The sequence below is a fragment of the Dasypus novemcinctus genome, chromosome 9, assembly GCF_030445035.2.
Source record: "Dasypus novemcinctus isolate mDasNov1 chromosome 9, mDasNov1.1.hap2, whole genome shotgun sequence".
Taxonomy (NCBI): Eukaryota; Metazoa; Chordata; class Mammalia; order Cingulata; family Dasypodidae; genus Dasypus; species Dasypus novemcinctus.
The window spans coordinates 121,323,285-121,347,495 of record NC_080681.1 but is presented as its reverse complement, the minus strand read 5'-3'; the positions used below and the strand labels follow the sequence as shown (position 1 = coordinate 121,347,495).

The following is a 24,211-nucleotide window of genomic DNA, read 5'->3' as shown; positions in this document are numbered from 1 at the left end:
CGCCCCGGCTTCCCTTTTGAAAATTAAACTTGACCCTTTCCCACAGGAGGAAAGCGCCTCATCCCAGCCCATGGCGCCGCTCCCATCAGCGTGTCCTTCCGAAGCCTCCCTCCTGCCACGCAAACCTGAGGAGAGTGGTTCCCCCATTCCGGGAGAGGGCCCTCTCCCTCACCAACCCCTCTTCCTTCGAGATCACTGGAAGGAAGTGATCTCTCCCTCGCCCCCCACCACCCTGCCCAGTCCTCCTGTCCCCCCAGCAGGCAGCCAGAGGGACCCTTGCAGAACCCAGTCTGATCCCGTCTCACTGGCACGCACGCGCGGACACACCCGCACGCCTGCCTAAAGCACTTCCGTCTTCCCGTTTCTCTCACGTTAAGATCGCCGTCCTTGGCTGGAGAGAACAGGCTTCTGTGGGATATGTTTTGTCCGCGCCCATTGGCATTTCTGGGTACTGGCTTCCGCTTCAAGCCTGGGGTACGCGAAGCAAAGAGAAAGCCCGGGCACGCCGCGCCGCTCCTCAGGGCCGAGGTCCCGCGCAGGTCGTCTCCTCCTCTCTGCATTTCACAGTCTTCTGTCTGTTTTGTACAGAATGTCCCCGATGTTTGGTTGCACTCAGTGGGAGGAATAGGGAAAAGCACATCAACTCCATCTTCCCAGAGGTGGGCCTCTCAAGGACTGGTCCCTCGGTCCTCCAGGCTCCACCTTCAGCGCCGTCCCCTGACCTTCCTGCTCCGGGCACGCTGCGCGCCTCCCTCCCACCAGGCCTTCCTGCACGTGCTGTTCCCTCTTTCTGGGACACCCTTCCTCCATGCTCCGCTCAGTTCACTCCTACAATGTCCCTTCCTCCAGGGGCCTCCCTCCCTCTCCTGGCGGTCAGGCATCTCCGCACTTGACCTTCACAGAGTCGTTTGGCGTAGCTTCCGTTCCTCTCCGTCCCTGTGGGTCAATTCTTGCCCCCGCCCCTGCTCACCGCGCTTGTCCTGACCTTCCTAGCAAGTGCTGGCACCTACACGGGGCACCTGACATGGGGTCAGGGTCGGGGAGGGCTGGGGTCCCTTTCACAGCTGGCCAAATTCCCCTCGGGACTTTGCTAAGGGACACACAGAAGCCCTCCACCCCAATAGCAGGGCAGGGTGGACTGGGCGCGTGGAAAGTGCTCTGGACTAGGCATCAGATACCTGGGGTTTTGTTCACCTTTGCTTCTGTGGAGCATGTCCCCACCCTTCTCTGAACCTCAGTATCTTCTTCTGTGAAATGAAGGGGCATAGCTAGAAGGCCTTGGTAGCTAAAAGCTCTTGCAACTCTAAAAAATAACTTTGAGTTTAGCGCTTCCACCCGGAGAGTGTGGCCCAGCTTTTCACCTGGCGGGGCCCTCCAGACAGTGTTCCTGTGACTGCCACTTGGTGGCGCCAGAGTCCTCTCTTCCGCGCCCTTAGACCTGTGGTCTCCAATGCGGGTACCACTCCTCCCCTGTGGCTACTGAGCACTTAAAATGTGGCTAAGCCATTGAGATGTGCCGTGAGTGCCACATATGCCCTGGGTTTCAAAGACTATGAAAAAAAGAGTGTCAAACATCTCATTAATACTTTTTAATATTGATTACACGTTGACATGATACTATTTTGGGTGCATTGGGTTAGACAAATATATTACTAAAATTAATTTTGCCTATGACTACTAAAAATTTAAATAAAAAAAATTTAAAATTTAAAATTATATATGATTCACATCATACTTCTGTTGGGCAGTGCTGATCTGAAAGAAGCACTCTCCCTTTGGCTGCCAAATGCTGCTTAATTTCAGGATTCCCTTGTAGAATCTCCCAGAGGGCAGCTCTCAGGGCCTCAGTTTCCCCAACTGTAAGATGGAAAGTAGGGAAGCGGATTTGGCTCAACTGAGCGTCTGCCTACCATATGGGAGGTCCAGAGTTCAAACCCAGGTCCTCCTGACCTGTGTGGTGAGCTGGCCCATGCGCAGTGCTGATGCACGTACGGAGTGCCGTGCCATGCAGGGGTGTCCCCCGTGTAGGGGAGCGCCACACGCAAGGAATACACCCTGTAAGGAGAGTTGTCTCGAATGAAAAAAATGCAACCTGCCCAGTAGTGGCACCGCACACACAGAGAGCTAATGCAGAAAGATGAGGCAACAAAAAGAGACACAGATTCCTGGTGCCGCTGACAAGAATGCAAGTGGACACAGAAAGTACACACAGTGAATAGATACAGAGAGCAGACAACGGGGCCGGGGGGAGGGGATGGGGAGAGAAAAAAAATCTAAAACAAAAGGTAGTTTCTGCTTCAGTTTCAGCTTGCAGCTAAGCCCCAAACCAAGAGCTTTCACAGGCTTTCTCCTGAAGTTCTCAAAACCCGCTAGGGCAAGCCAGATTAGTCCCTTTTTACAAGGGCCAGAGAAAGAGGTAAATTGTCCAAGAATGGTAGAGCCAGGATTTGAATGACAAGCCCAGTTCTTTTCACTCCACCGCTGCAGATCCTAAGAGAAGTCAGGGTTGCTCACGTCCTTCTCCATTAGATCTTCAGGTCATAATCTAGCACAAGAGCATCACTTATTTTTATTTTGTTTTTATTTATTTTTTATCTCCCCTCCCTTCCAGATGGCTCTCTCATCTGTCTGCTCATTGTTTGCTCACCTTCTCCAGGAGGTACTGGGAACTGAACCTGGGACCTCCTACATGGGAGGCAAGGGCCCAACAGCCTGAGCTACATCAGCTTCCTGTGGGCTGTGGTGTCTGCTGGCTTGTGGCATCTGCTTGTTTAGGCTCCTGCTCGTTGTGGTGGGTGTGGCATCTAGCTTGTTGTGGCAGGTGTGGTGTCTGCTCATCTTCTTTTAGGAGGCACTGGGACCTGAACCCAGGACCTTCCATGTGGTGGGCAGGTGCCTAAGCCACATCCGCTTCCCAAGAGAGTCACTTTTTTAAATGATGGGGCATGTGTCCAGATGGAGAGACGGACATGGTATTTATGATGTACCGTGCAGACGTTACCTGGACCTGGACTGGGCTTCTCCACGGAGGAGGGAGGGCCAGGGGCACTTATACTATTTTGTGGCAGGTGCATTATGAAAAACATTTACAAAGGAGAAAATGGAGGCTTAGAGAGGTGGAATGGCCTGGCACAGCTGGAAAGTGGTGGAGGTGGCATGCAGGCTCAGGTCTGCGTGATGAAAGCCGGCACGTTTTCCTCTCTGCATTGTTTTCACTGGTGTTCTTCGGGGCTCTTTTGGTTTCAAGTAACAAAATCCCAAATATTTTGGCACATGTAACTGAAATATCTGGAGACACCTCCAGCAGCTTCAAGCATGGCTGGATCCAGGAGCTCTGTCCTTTCCCATTTTTTGTCTCTCCTTCCCTTTTTGCTGGATTATCTGTAAGATACCTACCAGCAGCTCCAGGCTTGTGTCCTATCAACCCCAGTGGAAAGACAGCTGCTTCTTCCTACATTTTCAACAACCAAAAACATGACCTTGACATTGCACCTGATAGATGTGACTTTGCTCATGTGCCCATCCCTGAACCCATCTGTCATGGCCAGAGAAACAGAAAGATTGATTGGTCTAGCCTGGTCACATGACTACCCCTGGGAGACAGACAGTTCTGGCCCCTAACCATAGACATCAGGATTGGGGACAGTAATTCCTCAGCAACACTCGGGCTGCCTTACACCAAAGGGGGAGCGGATGCTGGGCAGGCACAAACTCCAGAAGGGCACTGGGCTTTTCCAAGCATCCTATCCATGACTCTGGTGAGTGGTGGCCAAGTGTCTATTCCTAGAGACCTCAGGCTACCTCTGAGACTTTGCTGCTCTCCTGCAGGCACAGCGGAGAGGGACACGATCTGTGAGCAGCCACCCCCGAAGAGCCCCGACTGCAGCACCAGCCGGGAAGACTGCGAGGCACCTGCCAGGTGATTCCCAGGCCCTCTCTCCTCCCTTCCTCTGCCACTGGCCTTAGGTGGGGCTGTCCCTGCCCCAGAGGATGCGCAGGGTGCAGCTGGGCTGGGGGAATGAGTAGGCCCCACTGTGGGTCCACCTCGGCTCCAAGCATCATGGGAGACCCTGAGCACCTAGAAAACACAGCCTCGCTCCCTGGGGGCTTACGGCAGGCCAGCCATAGGCTCCGGGCAGGGGGTCCACAGGCCTCTTCTGTACAGAAACTGTAGTCCTCCAGGGACAGGTCTGCTTGCCCCATCGGGAGAATGGCCAGCCTCACCTCTGGCTTCTCCCCCAGCACCTCCACCCCCCAGGTCGTGTCCACCCTGACCTCCCCAGCAACTTCTGGTGCCAGGACCATGCTTCCAGGAGAGGGCGCCGCCCTTTCCCCAAAAGATGCCTCTGAATCCATGGGCGCCCCTGGCCCTCCCTCCTCCATGGAGAAGCCCAGTCCAGGTCCAGGTAATGTCTACTGTGAGTTGTGTCCCAGGGCAGCGGCTCCTGGTGGGTGGGTGACCTGTGTGTGTGCTGGTCAGGGCAGGTAGCAGGAGCTGTGGTCTTTCCCCAGCGGGGAGGAAAGAGGGCCTCGAGAGCTGATGTCCTGCAGCTGAACGCAATGAGGGCCAGAGGTGCCAGTGGCAGGACTCGGGTTTACAGAGCAGGAGAGACCCACTTCACAGTAGTATAGAGTGGTAACTGCAGTAAGGAGCAGAAGGAGGGGGCAGGATTCCAGGAGAGGGTGTGACCGAGCCCCCGATGGGGTCAGGGAGGTGTTTGAGCCCAACTGTAAGAAAGGGTGGGAGTTAACTAGGCAGAGGTGAGGGCAGCGTTGGGGGGTGGGGTGGGGAGGGGAGGAGCAGGAGTGACTTCGGTGGTGGGAGGAACTCAGGGTCCCCTCTGGGAGGCTGGCTGGGGCTGGGAGTTCATTGCCAAGAGTTCCACCTTCGCCCTAAGGTGGAAAGATGGCTGTTAGTTGAGCTATGGTGGGAGGGTCAGTGGCATTGTGAAAACAATTGTTCTTTTCTTTTTTTAACGTGAGAATAGTGAAATACAGAGTCCAGGATTGTACCCTCCCATATTGAACCCTTGACTTACAACAAAGATGATATGGAAAACTGGTGACTACACAGAAAAGAAAGAGGTCAACACATTATCACAAAATGAACACATGTGTAACTGCCACCCAGACCCCCCAGTGACCCCCTGTGCCCTTTCCCACCCACTAGACCTCCCACCCCCACCCCAAGTAACTGTTATCAAGACTTCGGGTAAGCAATTCCCTGTCTTCTTTTCATACTTACCACCTAAGCAGACATCTGTCTCTAGTTTAGTTCAGCCTGCTTTTTTTTTTTTTTTTTAAGGTACTGGGAGCCAGGGTTTAAACTTGGGAACCTGGGACCTCATATGTGGGAAGCCAGCACTTACCCACTGAGCCACCATTGGCTCTTTGTTTTGCGGTTGTTTTTTTTTTTTTTTTTCATTTGTTTTGCTTGTTGTTTGTTTGTATTTTTTTAGGAGGCACTGGGAACTGAACCTGGGACCTCTCATGTGGGAAGCAGGTGCTCAACCACTTGAGCCACATCCACTCCCCTCTGCCTGCTTTTAAGTTTTATATGAACAGAATCATTTAATATGTGCTATTTTGGGTCTAGATTCTTGTGCTCTGTGTTATGTTTGTAAAATCGATTTATGCTGTGTGTATTTGGAGTTCATTCATTTTCAGTGCTGTTTAGAAGTCTGTTGTATTGATCTACTCTACTACTTTTGGGCATTTGGGTTATTTCTGGGTTTTAGTTATTACAAATAAGGCTGTTATGAGCTTTCTTGTTCAAGGTCTCCTCAGTTTTCCTGTGCTTTACCTGGGCACATTTTCATATATTTATTGGCCATTTGAATTTTTGTGAAGCATCTGTTCAAGGGTCGTCCATTTTTCTATTGGGCTGTTTCTTTCTAAATCTTTATTGAGATATAATTTACATACCATCATGTCCGCCCATTTTAGTACATAATTCAATGATTTTGAAATGAATTTCCAGGGCTGTGCAGCCATCACCACAATCCAGTTTTAGAATACTTCTCTCACCCCCAAAAGATGCAGGTAACTGCTAACGTGCTGTCTCCCTATAGACTTGCCTCTTCTGGGCGTTTCATAGAAACAGTATCATATAACATGGAGACTTTCACTCAGTATAATGTTTTAAAGGTCCATCCGTGTTGCAACACGTATCAGTGATTCATTCCCTTTTTTTTTTTCAGTGTCTCAGTTACCCTCCTTAGAGTTCTTTGCAAGCATTTCAGAGCCCCAGTTGGTGAGGATAAAGCTCCAGAAGGCAGGTGGCCTTGGAGCTGAGGAACAGCTTTGGCTTTTGGCCTCAGGCATGGCCCACAGTGTTCTGATGAGCCTCCCGTTGCTCTGGCAGCTGATGTTTCTTTCTGTGAAGATCCCACCTTCTTGCTGTCTGGGCTTACGCAGAATCTTTTTGGAGTAAGAATCAGTGAGATGCTCTCGGATCTTCGTACCCCCGATCATTTTGGTGGTGGTGGCAGCAGCCACTCTGGTGTCACTTCTGGTGTCTGTGCAGAGCTCGGTAGAGGAACACTGCTCAGCCGTCCCAGGAGGGCCCCCGCTGGCCTCTGCAGCACCAGTGAGGATGAGCAGGTGGTCCCTGGAGGGCTGCGTATGGTTTCCATGCCCCCTGAGGGCTTTCTGTGGAGGCATATCTTGGGCAGGATCCTATCCAGGCACCTTGCAGAGTCTGAACACTTGGGTACTTCCGGTCTCGTCACCACTAACTGGCTTTTTGGCAGAAACAGGGACATCTGCTCTTTCTTTTTCTTTTCCATCTTGGATTTTGCTGCTGGACACTCCTTGTCTGTCAGCTTTCTGGAATACTTTTGGAACAAGACTATGTGCCAGTTCCTCTAACCAGGATGGGGTTGCAGCTGCAACAGGAGTGTCCCCTGCTTAGGAGCTTTCCCTGAGGTAACCCTTCTGAACCTTGCTGCTGGCATCAGCTTTCTTGACTCCAGGTTTCTTCTCCTTGGTGTCCAGCTTTTCAGCTTTGTCATCTGCCTTCCACCCCGAGCCTGCTGCAAACTTAAGCGAAAGAAAGGAAGCATCTGGGTGAGGGGATGGGGTGGGATTTAGTTGGTCTGAGCATGTCTGGACCCTGCTGATGTTGACTCGATGCTCTCCTGGTTCCCATGGCAAAGGATTGGGGTCCTCCTTTCGTTGCTTCTATATTACTGACCAGTGCTCTCTGGTACAGAGAGACTGTGTTTTGTTTATCCACTCACCAGTTAATGAGCATTTGGGTTGCTTCAGCCTATTGGCTGTTATGAGTAATTCCATACAAGTCCTTGTGTGGATGTATATTTTCATTTCCCTTAGACTTTTGGAGCTGGTGTGGCTCAGTGGCTGAGCAGCAGCTTCTCACGTATGAGGCCCTGGGTTTAATGCCTGGCCTCAGGACCTCAAAAAAAAAAAAAAAAAAAGACTCTCTCTCTTAGACGTAAAAAAAAAACATTTGTAGTATTAAAAAAGTTCTGGATTATAATACTTTGTAGATGTGTTGAAAATATCTTCTCCTCTACCCTCTGCCCCATGACTTGCCTTCCATTCTCTTTATGGAATATTTGATAGGAGACATTCTTAATTTTAATATAGTCAAAATTATTTGACTTTTCCTTTTCCTTTATGAACAGTTTTTTCTGTGTTCTATTTTGGAAGTCTTTCCCTTCACTGAAGATGCAAAGATATTCTCCACTTATTTTCTAGGAACATTCCTGTCTTGCCTTTCATGTTTAGATCTATAACATGTCTTTAAATTCTCTCAATTTGGTCATTTTTGACTTAAAAAAAAACAGCAATTTTATAATGTTCAGCCTAGTCTATAGAAATTCAATGGGTTTTGATTTGTGGCATTATATCAAACTACCTTGATAAACTCACTTGCTAATTCTAATAATGTATTTGCAGATTCTTTTAGGGTTGTCTGTGCACTCAGTTACACAATTTGCAAATAGAAACAGCCTGACATCTTTCTTTCCAAATCTTGTAGCTCTTTTTCCCTTGTCTTACTGCATTGTCTAGGATCTCCAGACAAAAACAGAAGTTATTATAGTGGGTAATAAGATTTTAGGTCGACTGGGAGTCTGGCAGGTATACAGTTTAGAGGGAGCACAGTGTCCACACAAGATTGCCCTCACTTCTGATACCAACTGCTAGCTCAGGGGTTTCCTCAAACCACCCTTGGAGTTGCTAATTCACTAGAAGGATTCACAGAACTCGCTGAAGCGGTTATACTATTCAAATCAGCCCAGGGAAGAGATGCATCAGGCAGAGTTCGGGGGGTCCTGAAATGGAGCTTCTGATCATCCTCTTCCCAGAAAGGCATGAATGGCATTTACTCTTCCTAGACACATGTGTGACAATGTACATGGGGCATTGCCAGCCACGAAAGCCCTCCCAGGCTGTGGTGTCCCGAGTTTTCTTGGGGTGTGATCACATGTTGCCTGCGTGGCTGACCTTCAGACTTCAACCACTCCTAGAGTCTCTGATTCTTCCAGAGTTCAGAATTGATATCCTGTGGCCCAAAGTCCCCATCATACATCACATTGTTAGATTGTCCAGTGGCCAAAACCCCTAGCAAACAAAGATACTATTAACCAGCAGGACATTCCAGAGACCCAAACATCACCTCCCTGTAGCCAAGGGCAGAGGCCAGACCTCTCTCTGGGTCAGTTTAATTCTTGCCGTTTTGCTGATCTCAAAGGGAACAATGCTACTAAAGTTTTGAGCCAGGAAGTGACATAGTAGAGATTGGGGAGGGGGCAGCAGTCGTGGACACGGTGGGTCAGAGAGGGGAGAGCAGGAAGCGGGGTAAGTTAGGAGGCACTTGGTGCCTTTCTCTGGAGGGCGTGGGGGGATCTTAGACAGGCTCTTCTCCTCTCTGAGCCTCAGGACTCCCTCTGAAAGGAGCGGGGATCCCAAGTCCGTGGAGTTGGGAGCTGGCTGGGAGTGGAGGGCTTCAGAGATGGAGGAGGTGTGCATGAGGCCTTTGCCGAGGCGGGCCTGGTCTGGAGCCTCTCTGCCTCCTTTGCCAGGGCTGTCCCCGCAGCTGTGTCCGCAGGGCTCTGCCGCCTGCAGGAAGCAGTGCCCGCAGGACTACTACCTGGACATGACTGGCCGCTGCATTGCCTGTGTGAGCTGTTCCCGAGGTAAGGGCCTTGTCCTCCTCCAGGGGCTCCTTCCAGGGAGCAAGGGGGCCTGGGAGGACAGGCGGAGAACCTGGGGTGGGGCCTGGGTTTGGTCTTGGGCCGCTCTGCCCTCTGAAGCCTCGGGTCACCATCCCAGTGTTCCCGAACTGCCCCTTCCAGGGGCTCCTCTCAGCGAACCCATTTCAGAATGCCTCCATTTGTTCACTCTTTCCTTCAAGGAAACAGCTATCAAGCTCCTACCCGTTCCAAACCTGTTCCACATTTATCCCATTCAGGGATTATGGTTGTCCCCATTTTACAGAAGAGGCAACCGAAGCTTGGAGAGGTCAAGGAACTTCCCAAAGTTCACAAGCCCTGTTGAAGGGCCGGGTCAGAGTCTAAACCAAGGCCCTTCTGCCACCAGGCCCCGGGTCCTGGTTCCTGCCTCTAAAGGGCACTTCCCACAAGCACCACTGGTGACTGCGTGTGTACCTGAGGGCCATGCAGCACAGGGGATGCCGCCAAGGCCGTGGCCGTTGTGGCTCTTGGAGGCCCCGGCACCCACAGAGGCCACCCGGGGGAGTGGGTGAGTCCATCTCCTTGCCCAGGGTTTCTTTCACACTGAGACATGGACCAGAGGGCCCGGGGAGGCCAACTAGAGTAATGAACACTCCATTTGTTGTCACCAGAGGCCCTCGTCCTAGCCCAAAACTTAGGAAGAGAAACAAACCATTCGCGTAGTCATGGATTCTATGGGTCAGCATTCAGAAAGGGCACAGCGGGAATGGCTTGTCTCTGCACCACAATTTCTGGGGCCTCAGCTGGAAAATGTGAAGGTTAGAGGCAAGAATCGTCTGATGCTTGTTCGCTCACAGGGCTGGTGCCGTGGCTGGGGGGCTTTCCAGGGCCTCTCTGTGTGGTCATTCCATATGGCCTGCTTTGAGCACCCTCACAGCCTGTGGCTCGGTTCTAAGGGCAAGTGTCATGAGAGAGAGATTGAGAGAGAGGCAGAAGTTTATGGCCAAGCTTCACTTCTGCCGTCTTCTATCTGTCAAGGCAGTCACAAATCCCACTCATGTTCAAAGGAAGGAAAATAGAACATACTTCCTGATGGGTAGTGGCCAGGCTCTGGAAGGTCAGATGGGACCAGAAATATTTCTGTGACCATTTTTGGAAAAATACAATCCACCACAGCCACCATGTCAGATGGAGAAACAAGAGATGAGTGCTGGGCCCAAGCATTCATTCAACTCTCATAATTCAAGCCCCCAGAGGCAGTGGGATGGAGTGGCTGAGACCATGCACCCTGGAGCCCAAGGGCCTGAGTTTACATCTTGGCCATACCACTCTTGGTAACTTGTTTCTTAACCTCTCCATAGCTTGGTTGCCTTTAAAATGGCATCATGATAGTTTCTATCTCCGAGAGTTGTTGAGGGAATTGAATAGGTTACTCTGGGTTCATTGAGTGCTGAGAATACCACCTTGCATGCTCAATTATTCTAATAGCTAGAGTAGTGATAATTAGTTTCATTGCCCCAGATCATCTCACTCATGCTTTCTGCATAAGTTCCCCAAATCCTCCCCAGTTCTCTTCTCCATGGAAGTTGTATGGTCCCTTGTTTTATGACTCTGGGCCTTTGAGTATCTCAAGCCACATTTGTCTAATCTCCTGATGCAATAATCCTATTTTCCTGCAGAAAACAGAGAATGCAAAACATTCCCCAACATATATAAATGCATTATTATACACTTTCTTTTATGAAAACTGTAGCCTTTTGTTTTATTTTTTGCTTTTGAAGAATAAAACCTTTTTATCATTGAAAATTTCAAGCATATTCAGAAGTAGGGAGAATTAAAGAATACTGCTAAGGACTGTCACCCAGCTTTAAATGGTTATCAAGTCACCACCAATCTCATTTCATATTCTACACCATGACCCCTCAGATTTACCTCCTCAATTATTTTCTTTTAACAGCTTTATTGATATGTAGTTTGACATGCAATAAACTGCACATATTCAAAACATACTATCTGATAAGTTTTGACATATGTATGCAACTGTTCAACCATCACCATGATCAAGATAATGGACTTAGCCATCTCCCCCAAATGTTTCCTCTTCTCCTTTGTAATCCCTGCCACCATTCCTCAACCCCATCCCCATTCCCAGGCAACCACTGATCTGCTTCTGTTACTATAGAATGGTTTACATTTTCTAGAAATTTATATAAGTGGAAACACATGGCACTTCTCTTTTGACTGGCTATGTTCACTTACGTAATTGTTTTGAGCATGCCAAAAGACCTGCCCAGTGGCATAGTCAAATGAACATTTATTTTCTTGTAGTATGGCCCCGAGCAAGTGCTTCTCTGGACCCCCTCCCCTTGCACTTTCTTGATCCTTTCTATGACCTTTTGTTGTGTCTCTTAGATGACCTGGTGGAGAAGATGCCCTGCACGTGGAACTCCTCCCGCGTCTGCGAATGTCGACCTGGAATGTTCTGTGCCACATCAGCGACCAACTCCTGCGCCCGCTGCATCACCCGCTCCATCTGTCCACCAGGGGTGACCATCAAACCTCCGGGTAAGCTGACCTCACCTCCAAACAAAGGGCATAGGTCTGTGTCCCTACTGCTGTACCTCCCTCCACTCCCACCAGGCAAATGACCTTCAATCTGGTTGTTAACTAGGTCAAGTTTGGGCTTTGGTTATTGTTTGAATAGTGAGACCTAGTAAGTAGAATAAAATCCAGATTCAGCATTTCATTAAGAAGCTCTAATGATATATATATATATATATATATTTTTTTTTTTTTTAACTTTTTCTTCCTGAGATTTTTGGGCTGGTAAAAATTTTACTTGCTTGTCTGTTTTATTGACAATATAGATGAATATAGGCTTTCAGCTCAAGAAGCTGGATATTTGCCAGTGAACACAAAGTAGAAACCTTTGACAATGAAACAAAAATGGGCTCATTAGCAGATGAGAGATTTCAACAAATTTCTACAAGGTAGAAAACAGATGGAAGGGTAGTGACAAAGGAAACTAAGAGGAGGAAACCCTAAAATGTTCTATGTCAGGGCTGCAGAGGAAGTGAGAGCTAACTTACTTTAAGACCCCCAGAGGGGCTTTGGACTCAGATCAGGCAGGTATAATGAAGGAAGGGACTGAAAATAGAGATCTATTAAGGAGAAAAGGAAAAAAACCCAGAGGTGATATTAAAAATTTGTAACAGTGGGGTGGCATAGGCACTGACCAATCTGAACAGATGGTGCCTGAGTTTTTATCCTTTGGTAAAAATAATAGACATTTTGACAAAAGACTCTGAAGGAATATCTAGGAAAGCTAGAGTTTCCAGTGTGGTTCTGCCACTCTGATGTAAAGACTTCTTTATTTGTGTATTTGGGGTACACCTTGTTAACCTGCAAGCCTCGCGCAATTAACCTTAAATGAAAACTATCAGTTCATGCTCCTCACCCATGGGCCGAGATTTCCCAGGTAGACTTCCTACTCAGGGAAGATACTATTGTGAAAATGAAATCCTAACGCACCTGCAGAAGAAACCTCATCAGCTATTGGTGTATTCAGCATAGTCCTTTTAAAAAATAAATATGAATGAATAGTAAAGATCTTCAGACATATATGGAAAGCCAGCAGTATGAAAGAGAATAACAAGATACACAAACAAAAAACTTACTGCAGGTGAAGCAATGATAAATCCAGGAGTAGAAGAAAACTTGAAAAAAATCAAATTAGTGTCCATGGAAAAATTCAAGAAGTTTTTACAGGATGCTCTGAAAAAAGGAAGAGAAGGATACTATGAAAAAGGAATAATAGTAAGAGACTAGAGAATAAGGAATTGCTTTTAGAAAGTGTGTTTGTTCTCAGCTCCAAATTTACTTTTTAATACCTGCTCTATGATAACAGATAATGGACTGGACTCTAAGCTTTTCTCCTTTATAGTGAGCATGATGTTAAGCTTTGCTAGTAGAGGGTCCTGGAGGGCCACTGCAGGGAGATGGGGGCTTCTCTTCCTGATTCTGGTCTGTTGCGTTTTGTTTTTCCTTGCTCCTGCTGCATTCCCCTGCCCTAGTCCCGCTCCAGAACAGGCAGTCTCTTGGCAACCTCACAGCCCCACCCTAGGCCTGGTGACCACCTTGGCATGGCCCTCCCAGTGCGGACACTGGCGCACTCCAGGCTCACATCAGCAGGAGCGCCCTGACTCCCTCTGTGCAGCCCCAGCCAGCCTTGGCTCTCCTGCACTCCAGAGGGCTGTTTCTTATGGCTGCCCTGACACAGACACTGTGTACTCATACCTCAGTGGTACCTCCACTTCCTCATGGTGCCAGTGGGAGTAGCCAGGGCTCTTAGGAAGGGCAGTCAGGCATTCATTGGTTAGTACATTTGAACACTAGAGATCCCCTCTCACTAAAACCAAAGACATTTCAAACTCTAATTCAGATACTTGTTTGCATGCAATAGAAACTACTGTAAGAAATTGCATCATCTTCTTCATCACTTAAGGCCTACAGGTTTCAACTATTAATAATCCCGGTAACAGTCTGGTAACCATAATGGGAAGATAAAGCATTTGTTTGCAGGCCCTCAGAAGGTCTCAGGACCCTACCAATCTAAGAAGGAAATTAATCCTAGCCCCGACTTTCTTTTCTGAGTGTTTCAGGAAGAATCCAAGAGACACTGAAAGGTTTTTAGAAAGGAGATGTGTGTGCAGTGTGTGTCTATATATTTGCTTTGTAACACATCAAGGAAAGGTTGCCTCCAGCCAGGGGAGTGGGGTGAAGAGGTGAATGACTGGGCATGACCTACTTCGGATGTGGGCCAAATTGTTCTGCCCCAGAAAAGCAGGTGATCCTGCATTTAGGAAAGTGCCCAGGCCCCAGGCAGAGGGCAGTGTGGTTAAGTGGAGAGTGCACTGGACTGGGACTGGGTTCTGGTTCTAGCTCTGGCCCTGCTGCTTCAGAGCTTAGGTGGCCAGCTTTGATCTGGCCAGGAAAGACATTTTGTCTGGTCAGTGCAGTGACCCGCCCATCCCCCTCCTAGGTATCTACTGAGGAGAAATGAACATACACGTCCACACTCAAAGACTTATCCAAGAATGTTCGCAACTGTTGTTCATCATGGCCCCAAAGTAGAAACCACCCAAATGTCCATCACCTGGTGAAGGATAGCTGGTGCTACATCTGTACAATGGAACTCTATTTGACAATAAAAAGAAATGATATACTGATACATGTGACATGAATGAGTCTCAAAAATATTATGCCGAGTGGAAGAAGCCAGCCACCAAAGAGTACACTACCACGTTCCCGAAGATTCCATTTATGTGAAATTCCAGAACGGGCAGAACTAACCTGGAGTGACAGAAAAGTGGTTGGCTGGGTCTGGACCTGGGGGAAGGATCCACTGCAGAGGGGCACTAGGGAACTTTCTGGGGTGAGGGCAATGTTCTGTATCTTTTTTGTTTTTCATTTATTTTATTGTCATGTACATACACCATAACAGTTCCCACTTTAGCCACTTTCAGTTATACAGTTCAGTGGTGTTACTTACACTCGCAGTGTTGTGCCACCATTGCCACCGTCCACAACCAAAACTTCTCCATCACCCCAAACAGAAACTCTTGCTTCCCATTTCCTACCTGCCCCCAGTGTTCCAGATCTTGATTGAAGTTGTAATTACACAAAAGTATACACTTGTCAAAACTCATCAAATTTGGGGGGATATTTTCTTATATATAAATTATGACTCAATAAAGTTGATTTTAAAAAGAAAAGCCTTTAACAACTGAGGCCATGCTTAAGCATCCAGATATTTCAGGTTGTGTGACCGCACATTGGCAGGGGGTGAGCAGCCCATCTCTGCTGCAACCTTTTGAGGCATGTATCTAACTCTCTCTCTCAACTAGAGTAGCAGGAAAAATGCCTCGCCAACAACTTCAAAATCCCAGCCTCTCTTTCTCGCTTGCTCACCTGTGGGTCAGCTGGGCGGCTCTGCTGATCTCTCCTGGCTCGCCAGTGGGGTTCGGATCTGCCCCGCGTTTCTCATCATCGTGGGAGCAGTGGGCCGCCCACCTGGGGACAGCCTCTTCATGGCAATAGCGGAAGCACGAATGCCTCCACAGCCCAGGCCGCACCCAACAAGCTCAGCCTGCCTTCCACTGACCCCGGCAAGTCACAAGTCACATTCCAACATTGGGGACAGGAGCACACATACCTGCCTCTGACGGGAAGAGCTGCAGAGCCACCTGGCCGAGGGGAGAACACGGGGCAGGACTTCCGCCACGCTGGCCCCATCCCTTTCCTGATTAAAAACATCACTTTGGGAATAAAGTCCCAAATTTTAGGACATCTTTGCTGAGGTGGAAATGACATACCTTAAATTCAGTTGTTTGAAGTGTACAATTCAATGATTTTTAGTAAACGTACAGAGTTGCATGGCTATCACCACAGCCTCAGAAACCTCATGCTCATTCCCACCCCTGCCCCAGCCCTGGGCACCTGCCAATCCTCTGGTGTCCGTGGTTTTGTGAACCATCAGTATGTGACGTTCTGTGTTCTCCGTGCTGTAGCACATATCAGGACCCCATTCCTTGCCTTGCCTGATAATAACCTACTGTATGGATAGACTAGATTGTACCTGTTGACCAGCTGATGGCATTTGGGTTGTTTCCACTTCTTTGATGATTACGAACACTGCTGCTAGGATCCAGAAGTTCTAACATGGTGGGCATGGCCCTGGGTGCCACCTCTCTCCTCTGCTTGGAATACCCCCCCACATCCTAGTCACCCCCTCATCAGGGAAGTCTTCTTGGTCAGATGAGGCCGAGGGCCCCTCAGCGCTGCATGCCTTGGCATGTGCACCCGAGTCAGCTCTGTGATCCCCCTGAGGGTGGGGGCCTTATCCCTTTTGCTCACTGCTGTATCCCAGCACCTAGCGCAGTCCCTGACACCTAGTAGGTGCTTAGTAAAGAATGGTGGCATGGAGGGAAGGAAGAAGGGGGAGAGGAGGCCGTCAGGGGCCAGCCCCAGGCTGGCTGGACCCCAGGGCCTGCATCCTAATGAACCCACGCGATGCCCCCCAAAGCCCCAGGCCCAGCTGTGCAAGTCTTTCTGGGAGATGCGAGGCTCCTTGGCACCAGTTCCAAGACACTGCCACCCCCACAGGTTCAGCGGAGAGGGACACCACCCAGGAGCCCGGGGAGACCACACCCGACTGCAGCACCAGCCCAGAGAACAGCAGGGCACCTGCCAGGTGACTCCCAGGCCCTTCTTTCCATCAGGCTGCTGTAGGCGGGGCTGTCCCTGCTGTGCCCAGGGGTTGCCTCAGGTGCAGATGGGCTGGGATGGGGGCAGGGCCTGGGGCTGGGTCCTCTATGCCAACCTGCAGGTCCTTTTTGAGACCGTGTGCCCCCAAAGTGCCTGGTAGAGACTGTGAGTAGAGGGTCTGGGGACTCGGGACACCACCACTACAGGAAGGGAATTATTTATTTATTTATTTATTATTGAGTGCCTGTGGGAGGCAGGCACTCAACTGCTTGAGCTACATCTGCTCCCCAGAAAGGGAATTTTTCACGAGCATGCACTTCCTGTTCTGTGCCTCGTTGCCAGCTGACTGTCAGCGTACCACTGGCTTCTCTCCCCGCAGCTCTACCCCCACCTCCATCAGCATACGGGACTCCCAGACCAGCAGGATTATTGGGAGCACCAGCCCGGCCCAGGGGGACGCCCCCATCCCGACGAGCGCGCCCATCTCTCTCTCCTCCACGGGCAAGCCCCTCCTGGATCCAGGTAATGAAGGCTCTGGTGTAGCAGAGGCCTCCTCCGGGAGGTCTGGAGGAGGGCAGGCCTTCTCCAGGTTGCGGGTGGGGGGACTCCAGGCTGAGCCGCCCGTGTCCAGCTTTTTGAGTTGGTACCATGCCTCTGCTACTTGTTCGTGACTGGTCTTTAATTCTTGTGAGTAGGAATTTTGTTCACAGCTTTGTGCCCTGGTCCATAATTGTTATTCAGAAAATGTTGAATAATTGCCTGACCTTGGGCTAGTTAGTTGCTTAACTCCTCTGAGTTTCAGGTTTCTCCTCGTGTACTAACATACCAGCAGGGATGCTATCACCGTGTATGGACTGTCAGCAGGGCTTTAGGCAGTGTAGTTTGTACCTAGCACGTTGCACCCAGTTGCAGGCAGCCACTCTAAATAGCCCTAATTAAATACCCGGCACCGCATTTTAGGACTTGCAGTTCTAGTGGCTGGCACTAGGGGGTGGTAATGCCTCAGGCTGGCTTCTCTAAGGGCGGGCTTGGACTTGCAGCATCAGCACCACTTGGGAACCACCTCAGACCTACTGAATCAGAATCTGCCTTTTAACAAGATCTTCTGGGGCTTCATATGCACATTCATTTCTGGCATTTATTACTTTTTAATGTTTAAAAATGGGCTTAAAAAAACGATAGCTAGATATATGATCTTTTGTTTTTTTAATTTTTTAAAAAATTAAAGTTAATAGATCTCAGGGAATGTTACATTAAAAAACATAAAAAAAACAAGATACATAAGCGGTTCCCATGTAACCCACTCCCCACCCCCCACCACATCATTTTTGTAAATTGTATTCTTAAGAAGATATATACATCTCAAAAAATGTTACACTAAAAAATGTGAGGTTCCTGTATACCCCCCACCCTCCACCCCACTCCTCCCACACCAACAACCTCTCTCATCACTGCGGCACACTCATCACACTCGGTGACTACATTTTGGGGCACTGCTGCACCACATGGATAATAGTTTACCCTGTAGTTCACACTCTCCCCCAGTACATTCAGTGGGTTATGGCAGGATATATAAAGTCCAGCATCTGACCCTGCAATATCATTACGGACAACTCAAAATCCCAAAAATGTCCCTACATCACATCTCTTCTACCCTCTCCCTGCCATCAGCAATTATTATGGCCACTTTCTCCACCTCGATGCTAAAATTTCTTCTATTACTAATCACAATAGTTTTATAGTAGAATATCAGTCAACCACCACACCAGAATTAAGAGTGCCTACAATGGTAAGCAGAGGAATTGCATCCATCATCCATGTGGAATCTATGCCCCCTCTTGATCTAGAGGTGGAGAGGCCATCACCATCCCAGGGTCCACAGAATGGAGGAATAAAATATGGACTAGATATATGAGCTTTATAAGCAACAAAAGAAAAATGGAAGCTCATTAAGGACAATATTAAGACGTAAACACAGCCAGAAAGGGCAAAGACCTTGGGCTGTGGCGTTTGCGTGGCCTGGCTTGAGCTGTGACTCTGCCATGTATCCTCAAGGTGACCTTGGGCCGGTTTCTTAACCTTTGTGAGCCTCAGTTTCCCTCGTTTGTAGAATGGAGATAGTAATGGTGCCTTGGGCATAGGGTGTCTTCTCTAAATGATTAACCACCCCTGGTGGGCTTCCTGGAGCCAGGGAGGGCGGCAGGTGGGTAAGAGCTGGGCCAGACCAGGGGCTGGTGTCCAGCCGGGTTTGGGAAGGGCTCGGGTTCTGTCGGCCTTGTTGGACTCTGTGTCCCTGGGGAAGGAGAGAGTGGCCTGCAGCTGGGCCGTCCTGGGTAGTCGTCCCCAGGGCCGTGGGCTCAGTGCCGTGGGGCAGAGCACACAGGGCCGCCTGTGTGTTTCAGGGCCTGTGCTGCTCTGGGTGCTGCTGGTGCTGCTGCTGGCCGGCGCCTCTGTCGCCTTCTTCCTGAGCCCCTGGAGGGCCTGCAGGAAGGGGATTCGCCAGAGTGAGTGGATGTGGCCCGGGGACCTGGGGGGTCTGGGAGGGGGTGCTCTGAGCTTGCCTGGCCCAGCCCCTCCCCTGCCCTCCAAGCCCAGCCCCTCCAGCCCTCCTTCTGGTGTCCTTCCAGAGCTCCACCTGTGCTACCCAGCCCAGACCTTGCGGCCAGCGCTGGTGCCTGCAGGTAAGTGATGGACACACAGCAGCTCTGGGCCCCGGGCTTGGGCTCAGGAGATTTCACTCCACCCAGCCCAGCCTTGCAGTGTCCCCCTGGACAGCCTCCCTGGAGGTGCTGCTCCTCTCTCCATGACCTCATCTGCAGTGGGAACACAGGGGGGTGGAGGCTTCGCGACCTGCTCTGGACAGTGTGTTTGGATGGAATGCCCGCAGGAAGGTTTACAAATCCTTCTTGTCTCTCACTCTTCTTCCATGGTAGTGTTGCTGGATTTCCTCTAGGTACTTGGTTACGTTACCTAAAAGAATTTAAGAACATGCCAGTTAGTTAGGCCAGTAGTTTTAATAATGAAAAATGAGAGAAGAGGCTAGAAATGGGAGAAAAAAATAGTTTATGGATTCCCAGGTGTACTTGCAGGCTGGTCCAGGCAGAGAAGGGCGATTTACCCGCTGTGCTTGCTTGTTATTTTAAAAAAATATTTATTTCTTTTTCCCCTCCCCTGCCCCCACCCTGCTGTTTGTTTTGCTATCTGTGTCCATTCACTGTGTGATCTTCTGCATCTATTTCTCTTTTTGTCTTCTCTTCTCATCTTTCTCCTCTAGGATTCAGAGGGATTCGATCCTGGGAACCTTTGATGTGGAGAGACGTTTCCTTTCAATTGTGCCACCTCAGTTCTTGGTCTCTGCTGCCCTTCACTTTGACTCTCCCCTTCGTCTCTCTTTTTGTTGCATCATCATCTTGCTGTACGACTCACTTGCGCAGGCACTCAGCTCACTGTGTGGGCACTGGCTCACCAAGTCGGCACTCAAGTGGGCATTTAGATCACCACACAGACACTCCTGCAGGCACTGGCTCACCATGTGGGCACTGGCTCACCGTGCGGGCACGCTTTCTCTTCTTCTTTTTCACCAGGAGGTCCCAGGGATTGAACCTGGGTCCTCCCATATGGTAGGTGAAAGCCCTATCACTTGAGCCACATCTGCTTTCTTGTGCTTGCTTTTTAAACCATTAATTATTCCTCCCCTTGTTAATGTTTGGGGGAGTTGTCCCAGCTGTTTGCTGATTTGCTTTATTACTCTGTCAGTTCCGCTGGGGTTGGGGTAATGATAAGACCCCCTGAGAAGACGCGGGGTTTTTCCTTGATCCTGGATGAAATCTTGTTCCTAATGGGGGATTCTCATGGGGTCCTTCCAGCAGCCTTCTGGTGGGGTCTTTCCTGATGGGGTTCCATGGCTACGTGCTTCATGGCTGTGTTGCTAGGTTTTAGATTCATCTTCTTGTTCCCTAAACTAGCCTGCCTCAGTAGCCCCCAGAGAAGCATTCCTAGATGCCTCCCCTTTTCCCTTCCCTCCCTCCCCTGCCCTCTGCTCCCTCCTCTCCTTCCCTTCTCCCTCCCTCCCTCCTTCCCTCCCTTCCACTGACTTGCCAGCCAGCCTTCTGGAACCCCTGTCCCTCACCACTAGTCCAGTCTGGGAGTGTCCTCTAGCTCTCCCCTCGGGTGGGAGTGGGCCCCAGCCAGCTTGTGCACAGTGTCTTCTCTTCCCTACACAAGCCCTTGGTGGCTCTTCAAGGCAGGGCAAGGTCTTTCTCAACATGCCACAAGCATTGATTGAGCACCTCCTGGGTGCAGGGCCCCAAGCACAGGCAAAAAAATGAGCATAGATTGTGTGAGCTTCCCTAGGTGGCCCTCTGGGCTCCCAGGATCTCCATTCCACGGGGAGGAGGTGAAGCTCAGAAAGAGGGATGACTGGCCTCGGGCCACAGGGCCTGCACGAGGCCCAGCCCGGCTCAGACTCTGGTTCTGGAGGAGACCTGCCCAACTAGGGGTTCTGTTTGGAGAGGCCTCACATCTGCCCCATCTTCCTCCTTTCCCCTCAGCTTTGTCCTGCACCCTAAGCCCCACCCAAGAGCCCAGTGTCAGCTTCAGGCTGGGTCATTGACTTGCTGTCTCTCTCTGTCCCCCAGAGCCTTGGAGAGCCTGGCAGAAGTCCAACTTTTGACTTGGGCATAAAAACACAGTTCCACCAAGACATGTTTTGAACTTGATGAGTTTCCCTTCGCAAGGGGTTTTTTTTTTTTTTTGCATTTTGACAGTTTCAAGCCTTTTTCCATGAGCTGTCAGGCTCAGCGTCTTTTGAAACTAGTGTTTGCTTTCTTAACATTTTTCTAGTATTAGAATTTCCATTGCCGTCAGTTTATTTTTGTCTTCAAACCTTCGTGGTAGCAGTTTGTCTTTTAAAAAAATAAAAGAGGTACCTTCCCTTCAGAAGCAGACCCACGCCGCGCCGCGCCTCGCTGATGGGCGTCCTCTCTCGGGCCGATTCTGGCCCGCCAGCTTCCTGTGGGCCCCCGAGCTCGGGGCTCCCAGGCCCAAGATGGAATGAAGGTGAAGCCAGGATAAGCACGCAGGGTGCGAGTGGACTGGTGGAGTCCCTGTTCCCCTGGAGTGGTGGATGCTGAAGGGCGAAGAGCAGCACACACTCGTTTCGTAGCTCATGCATCCATTCACGGTGTCTTCACCGAGCATTCCCTAGATGCAGGCGCTGTGCTAGGTTCAGGAGCTCTCCTTGCCCTCGCAAGCTTTCAGCCCAGTGCCAATTGCCATCACATCCCTAAGGGCCTAGAGAGAAGCAGGTTGGGAACGCGCTTCCTCTTCTCCACACCCCAAAACTCTCGAGCTGGAAGGTCCCTCAGTGCTTAACTGCTGTGTCAGGAGAAATGCAGACACTTGTAAGTTCACCAGCCGTCTCTTGAGCTGCTTTGACTTCACTGCAGGTGTCCTTTGTAAAGCTCATACTTTGTCATTTTATTCCTCTTGCCTGCCTTATGAGACAGTTATCCCCATTTTACAGATGAGGAGACTGAGGTGCAGGAAGAGGAAGTAATTTGTCTCAGGCCACTTGGTTAGTAAGCAGTAGGACGAGGATTTCGTTGGCTCTTGTTGTTGGGATCGTGGTTGCCAAAGATTTCTCAGCTTTGGCGCTACTGACATTTGGAACGGGTGTTCTCTGTTGGGGGGCTGTCCTGTGCATGGTGGGATATTAGCAGCATCCCTGGCCTCTACCTACCAGGTACCAGTAACATCCTCCAGCTGTGACAGCAAAAATGTCCCCAAACATTCCCCAATGTTGCCTGGAAGGAAAATTACCCCTGATTAAGAACCTCTGGCTTAAATTCTTTGAATTCTCATTTTAGTGGGCATTAGAGTCATTATTTTGTCTTTTATTGCAGGCAGGTGTATGCTGAAAAGCAATTTTTCGTACATTGAAACAATTTCAGACTTAAAAACAGAAAGTGTAGTACAAAGAACCTGTTTTTCCTGAACCATAGGAGAGTAAGTTGCTGACTTAATACCTTATTGCCCCAAATGTTTTAGCGTGTGTTTCATACAAACTGTGGCAGATTTTTACATGACAGTAATAAAACCATGAAAATCAGGGAATTGATATTGTTTCATTGCCTCTACCTAATGCTCAGACTCCATTCAAGTTTCTTCATTTATCCTAGTAATGTCCTTTATAGCAAAAGAATCCAGTTCAGAATCATGTGTTGCTTTTAATTGTCAGGTCTCTTCAGTCTCCTTCAATCTAAAGCAGCTCCTCAGTCTTTTCCTTGACTTTTGTGACCTGGATACTTTCAAAGAGTCCAGGCGATCTTGTGGTTGTCCCTCGCCTTGGGTTGTCTGCATCCTGCCAGGCTTCAGTGGTCCCTTTTCTGGTGATGTTTACTTTGAGCACTTGATTAGGGCAATGTCTGCCAGGCTTCTCTGCTGTGCAATTACTCTTCTCTCCTTGGTAACTAGTAAGCATTTTGTGGGGAGGTACTTTGAGACTTTGCAAATACCCCGTTCCTTATCCAGCTTTCATTTCATTCATACTTATATGTGTATGGACTCCTGGTCCCATTTTATTCAATGGGTTACAGTCTGTTACAGGCATTATTCATTTTGATGCTCAAATTGTCCTGGACTAGGCCAGCGGAAGCCCCTCTGACTGGCTTCTGCATCTGTCTGATGTGCCCCCATCCTAATGTATTTTTGAGCTTTCTTTGCTTTAAGGGTTTTCAGAATTCTCTTGTATTTTCCCTGTACTAGCCCTGGAATCAGCCCCGGTAGAAGCAGGATTTGAATTGAGGGGTGCCTGTTGCCACAGCCTGGCCGAACCTCTGTGCCCAGCTCCTTCTTTGGGCTTGTTCTGCTTCCCACAGCACCTGGAAATGACAGGTCAGAGAGAGATGGCCCTGAAAAGCTGAGAACATGGGGACAAAAGGACGAGAACTTTTAATCAATCCCGTATGGAACTCGTGAATTTATGTGTGATGAGAGTAGCCTTCAGAGCCAGCCAGGGGGCTGTGCACTTGTCCCGGGGGCCCACCCCTGCCCATCTTGTTCCTGGACTTATGTCCTGGGGGGCTGGACGGGTTTACGAGAAGATCATTGTTTTTCCAAAAAAACAAACAAACCACTACGTGAAGACGGTGGACTGAGGTGATGATTTTAGGGGAAGCGCATTCACGAAATCTGACCTCTGGACTTGGCAGTGTTTGCTTGGGTCGCCATCAGAGGGCACAGGCAGGCTGGACCATGGCTGTAGGCACGGGCCAGCACCCCTTTGGAGTCTGCCTTTTCCTCCTTTATGTTATTTTGCATTTGTTCCTGAGGGTCACTAGGGAAGGCTGATTTTCTTTTTGGTGTGACTGAGTGCCAAGCTATGTTAACATCCTGGACTTTGGAGGGCCCACTTGGTGCTGGATAGCATCTTGGCACCTTCCCTTTTTATTTGGTTAATTAAAGAAATGTAAATTAACTTTATTTTTAGAACAGTTTTGGATTTCCAGAGAATTTGAGAAGATAGTGCAGTGGTTTCCCTTGTACCCCCCACCCCAGCCACCTCTGTTGTTAGCATCTGCCCTAGCATGGTGCATTCGACCCCATCAGCGAACCAACATGATGCCTTGGGATTAAAGTCCATAGGTTATTTCGATCCCCTTTGTTTCCCCCTAATGCCCTTTATCTGACCCACATTGCATTTAGTTGTCATGTCTCCTTGGGCTCCCCAGGGCTGTGACAGCTTCTCAGACTTTTCCTGGTGACGGTGACAGTTTTGAGGAGGA

At 49.4% G+C, this 24,211-nt stretch overlaps 1 protein-coding gene across 1 annotated transcript in view; it reads left to right on the top strand.

Annotated features, from left to right (window-relative positions):
* The window catches only part of TNFRSF8 (TNF receptor superfamily member 8), a 53,425-nt gene that overhangs the window by 20,187 nt on the left and 9,027 nt on the right, over nt 1-24,211 (top strand). The window contains exons 4-11 of the mRNA XM_012521201.3: nt 3,829-3,919; nt 4,243-4,406; nt 9,051-9,164; nt 11,574-11,726; nt 16,326-16,413; nt 16,807-16,949; nt 18,830-18,931; nt 19,055-19,108. Of these exons, the coding sequence (XP_012376655.2) occupies nt 3,829-3,919; nt 4,243-4,406; nt 9,051-9,164; nt 11,574-11,726; nt 16,326-16,413; nt 16,807-16,949; nt 18,830-18,931; nt 19,055-19,108 (909 nt within the window). The remainder of the gene's footprint in view (nt 1-3,828; nt 3,920-4,242; nt 4,407-9,050; nt 9,165-11,573; nt 11,727-16,325; nt 16,414-16,806; nt 16,950-18,829; nt 18,932-19,054; nt 19,109-24,211) is intronic.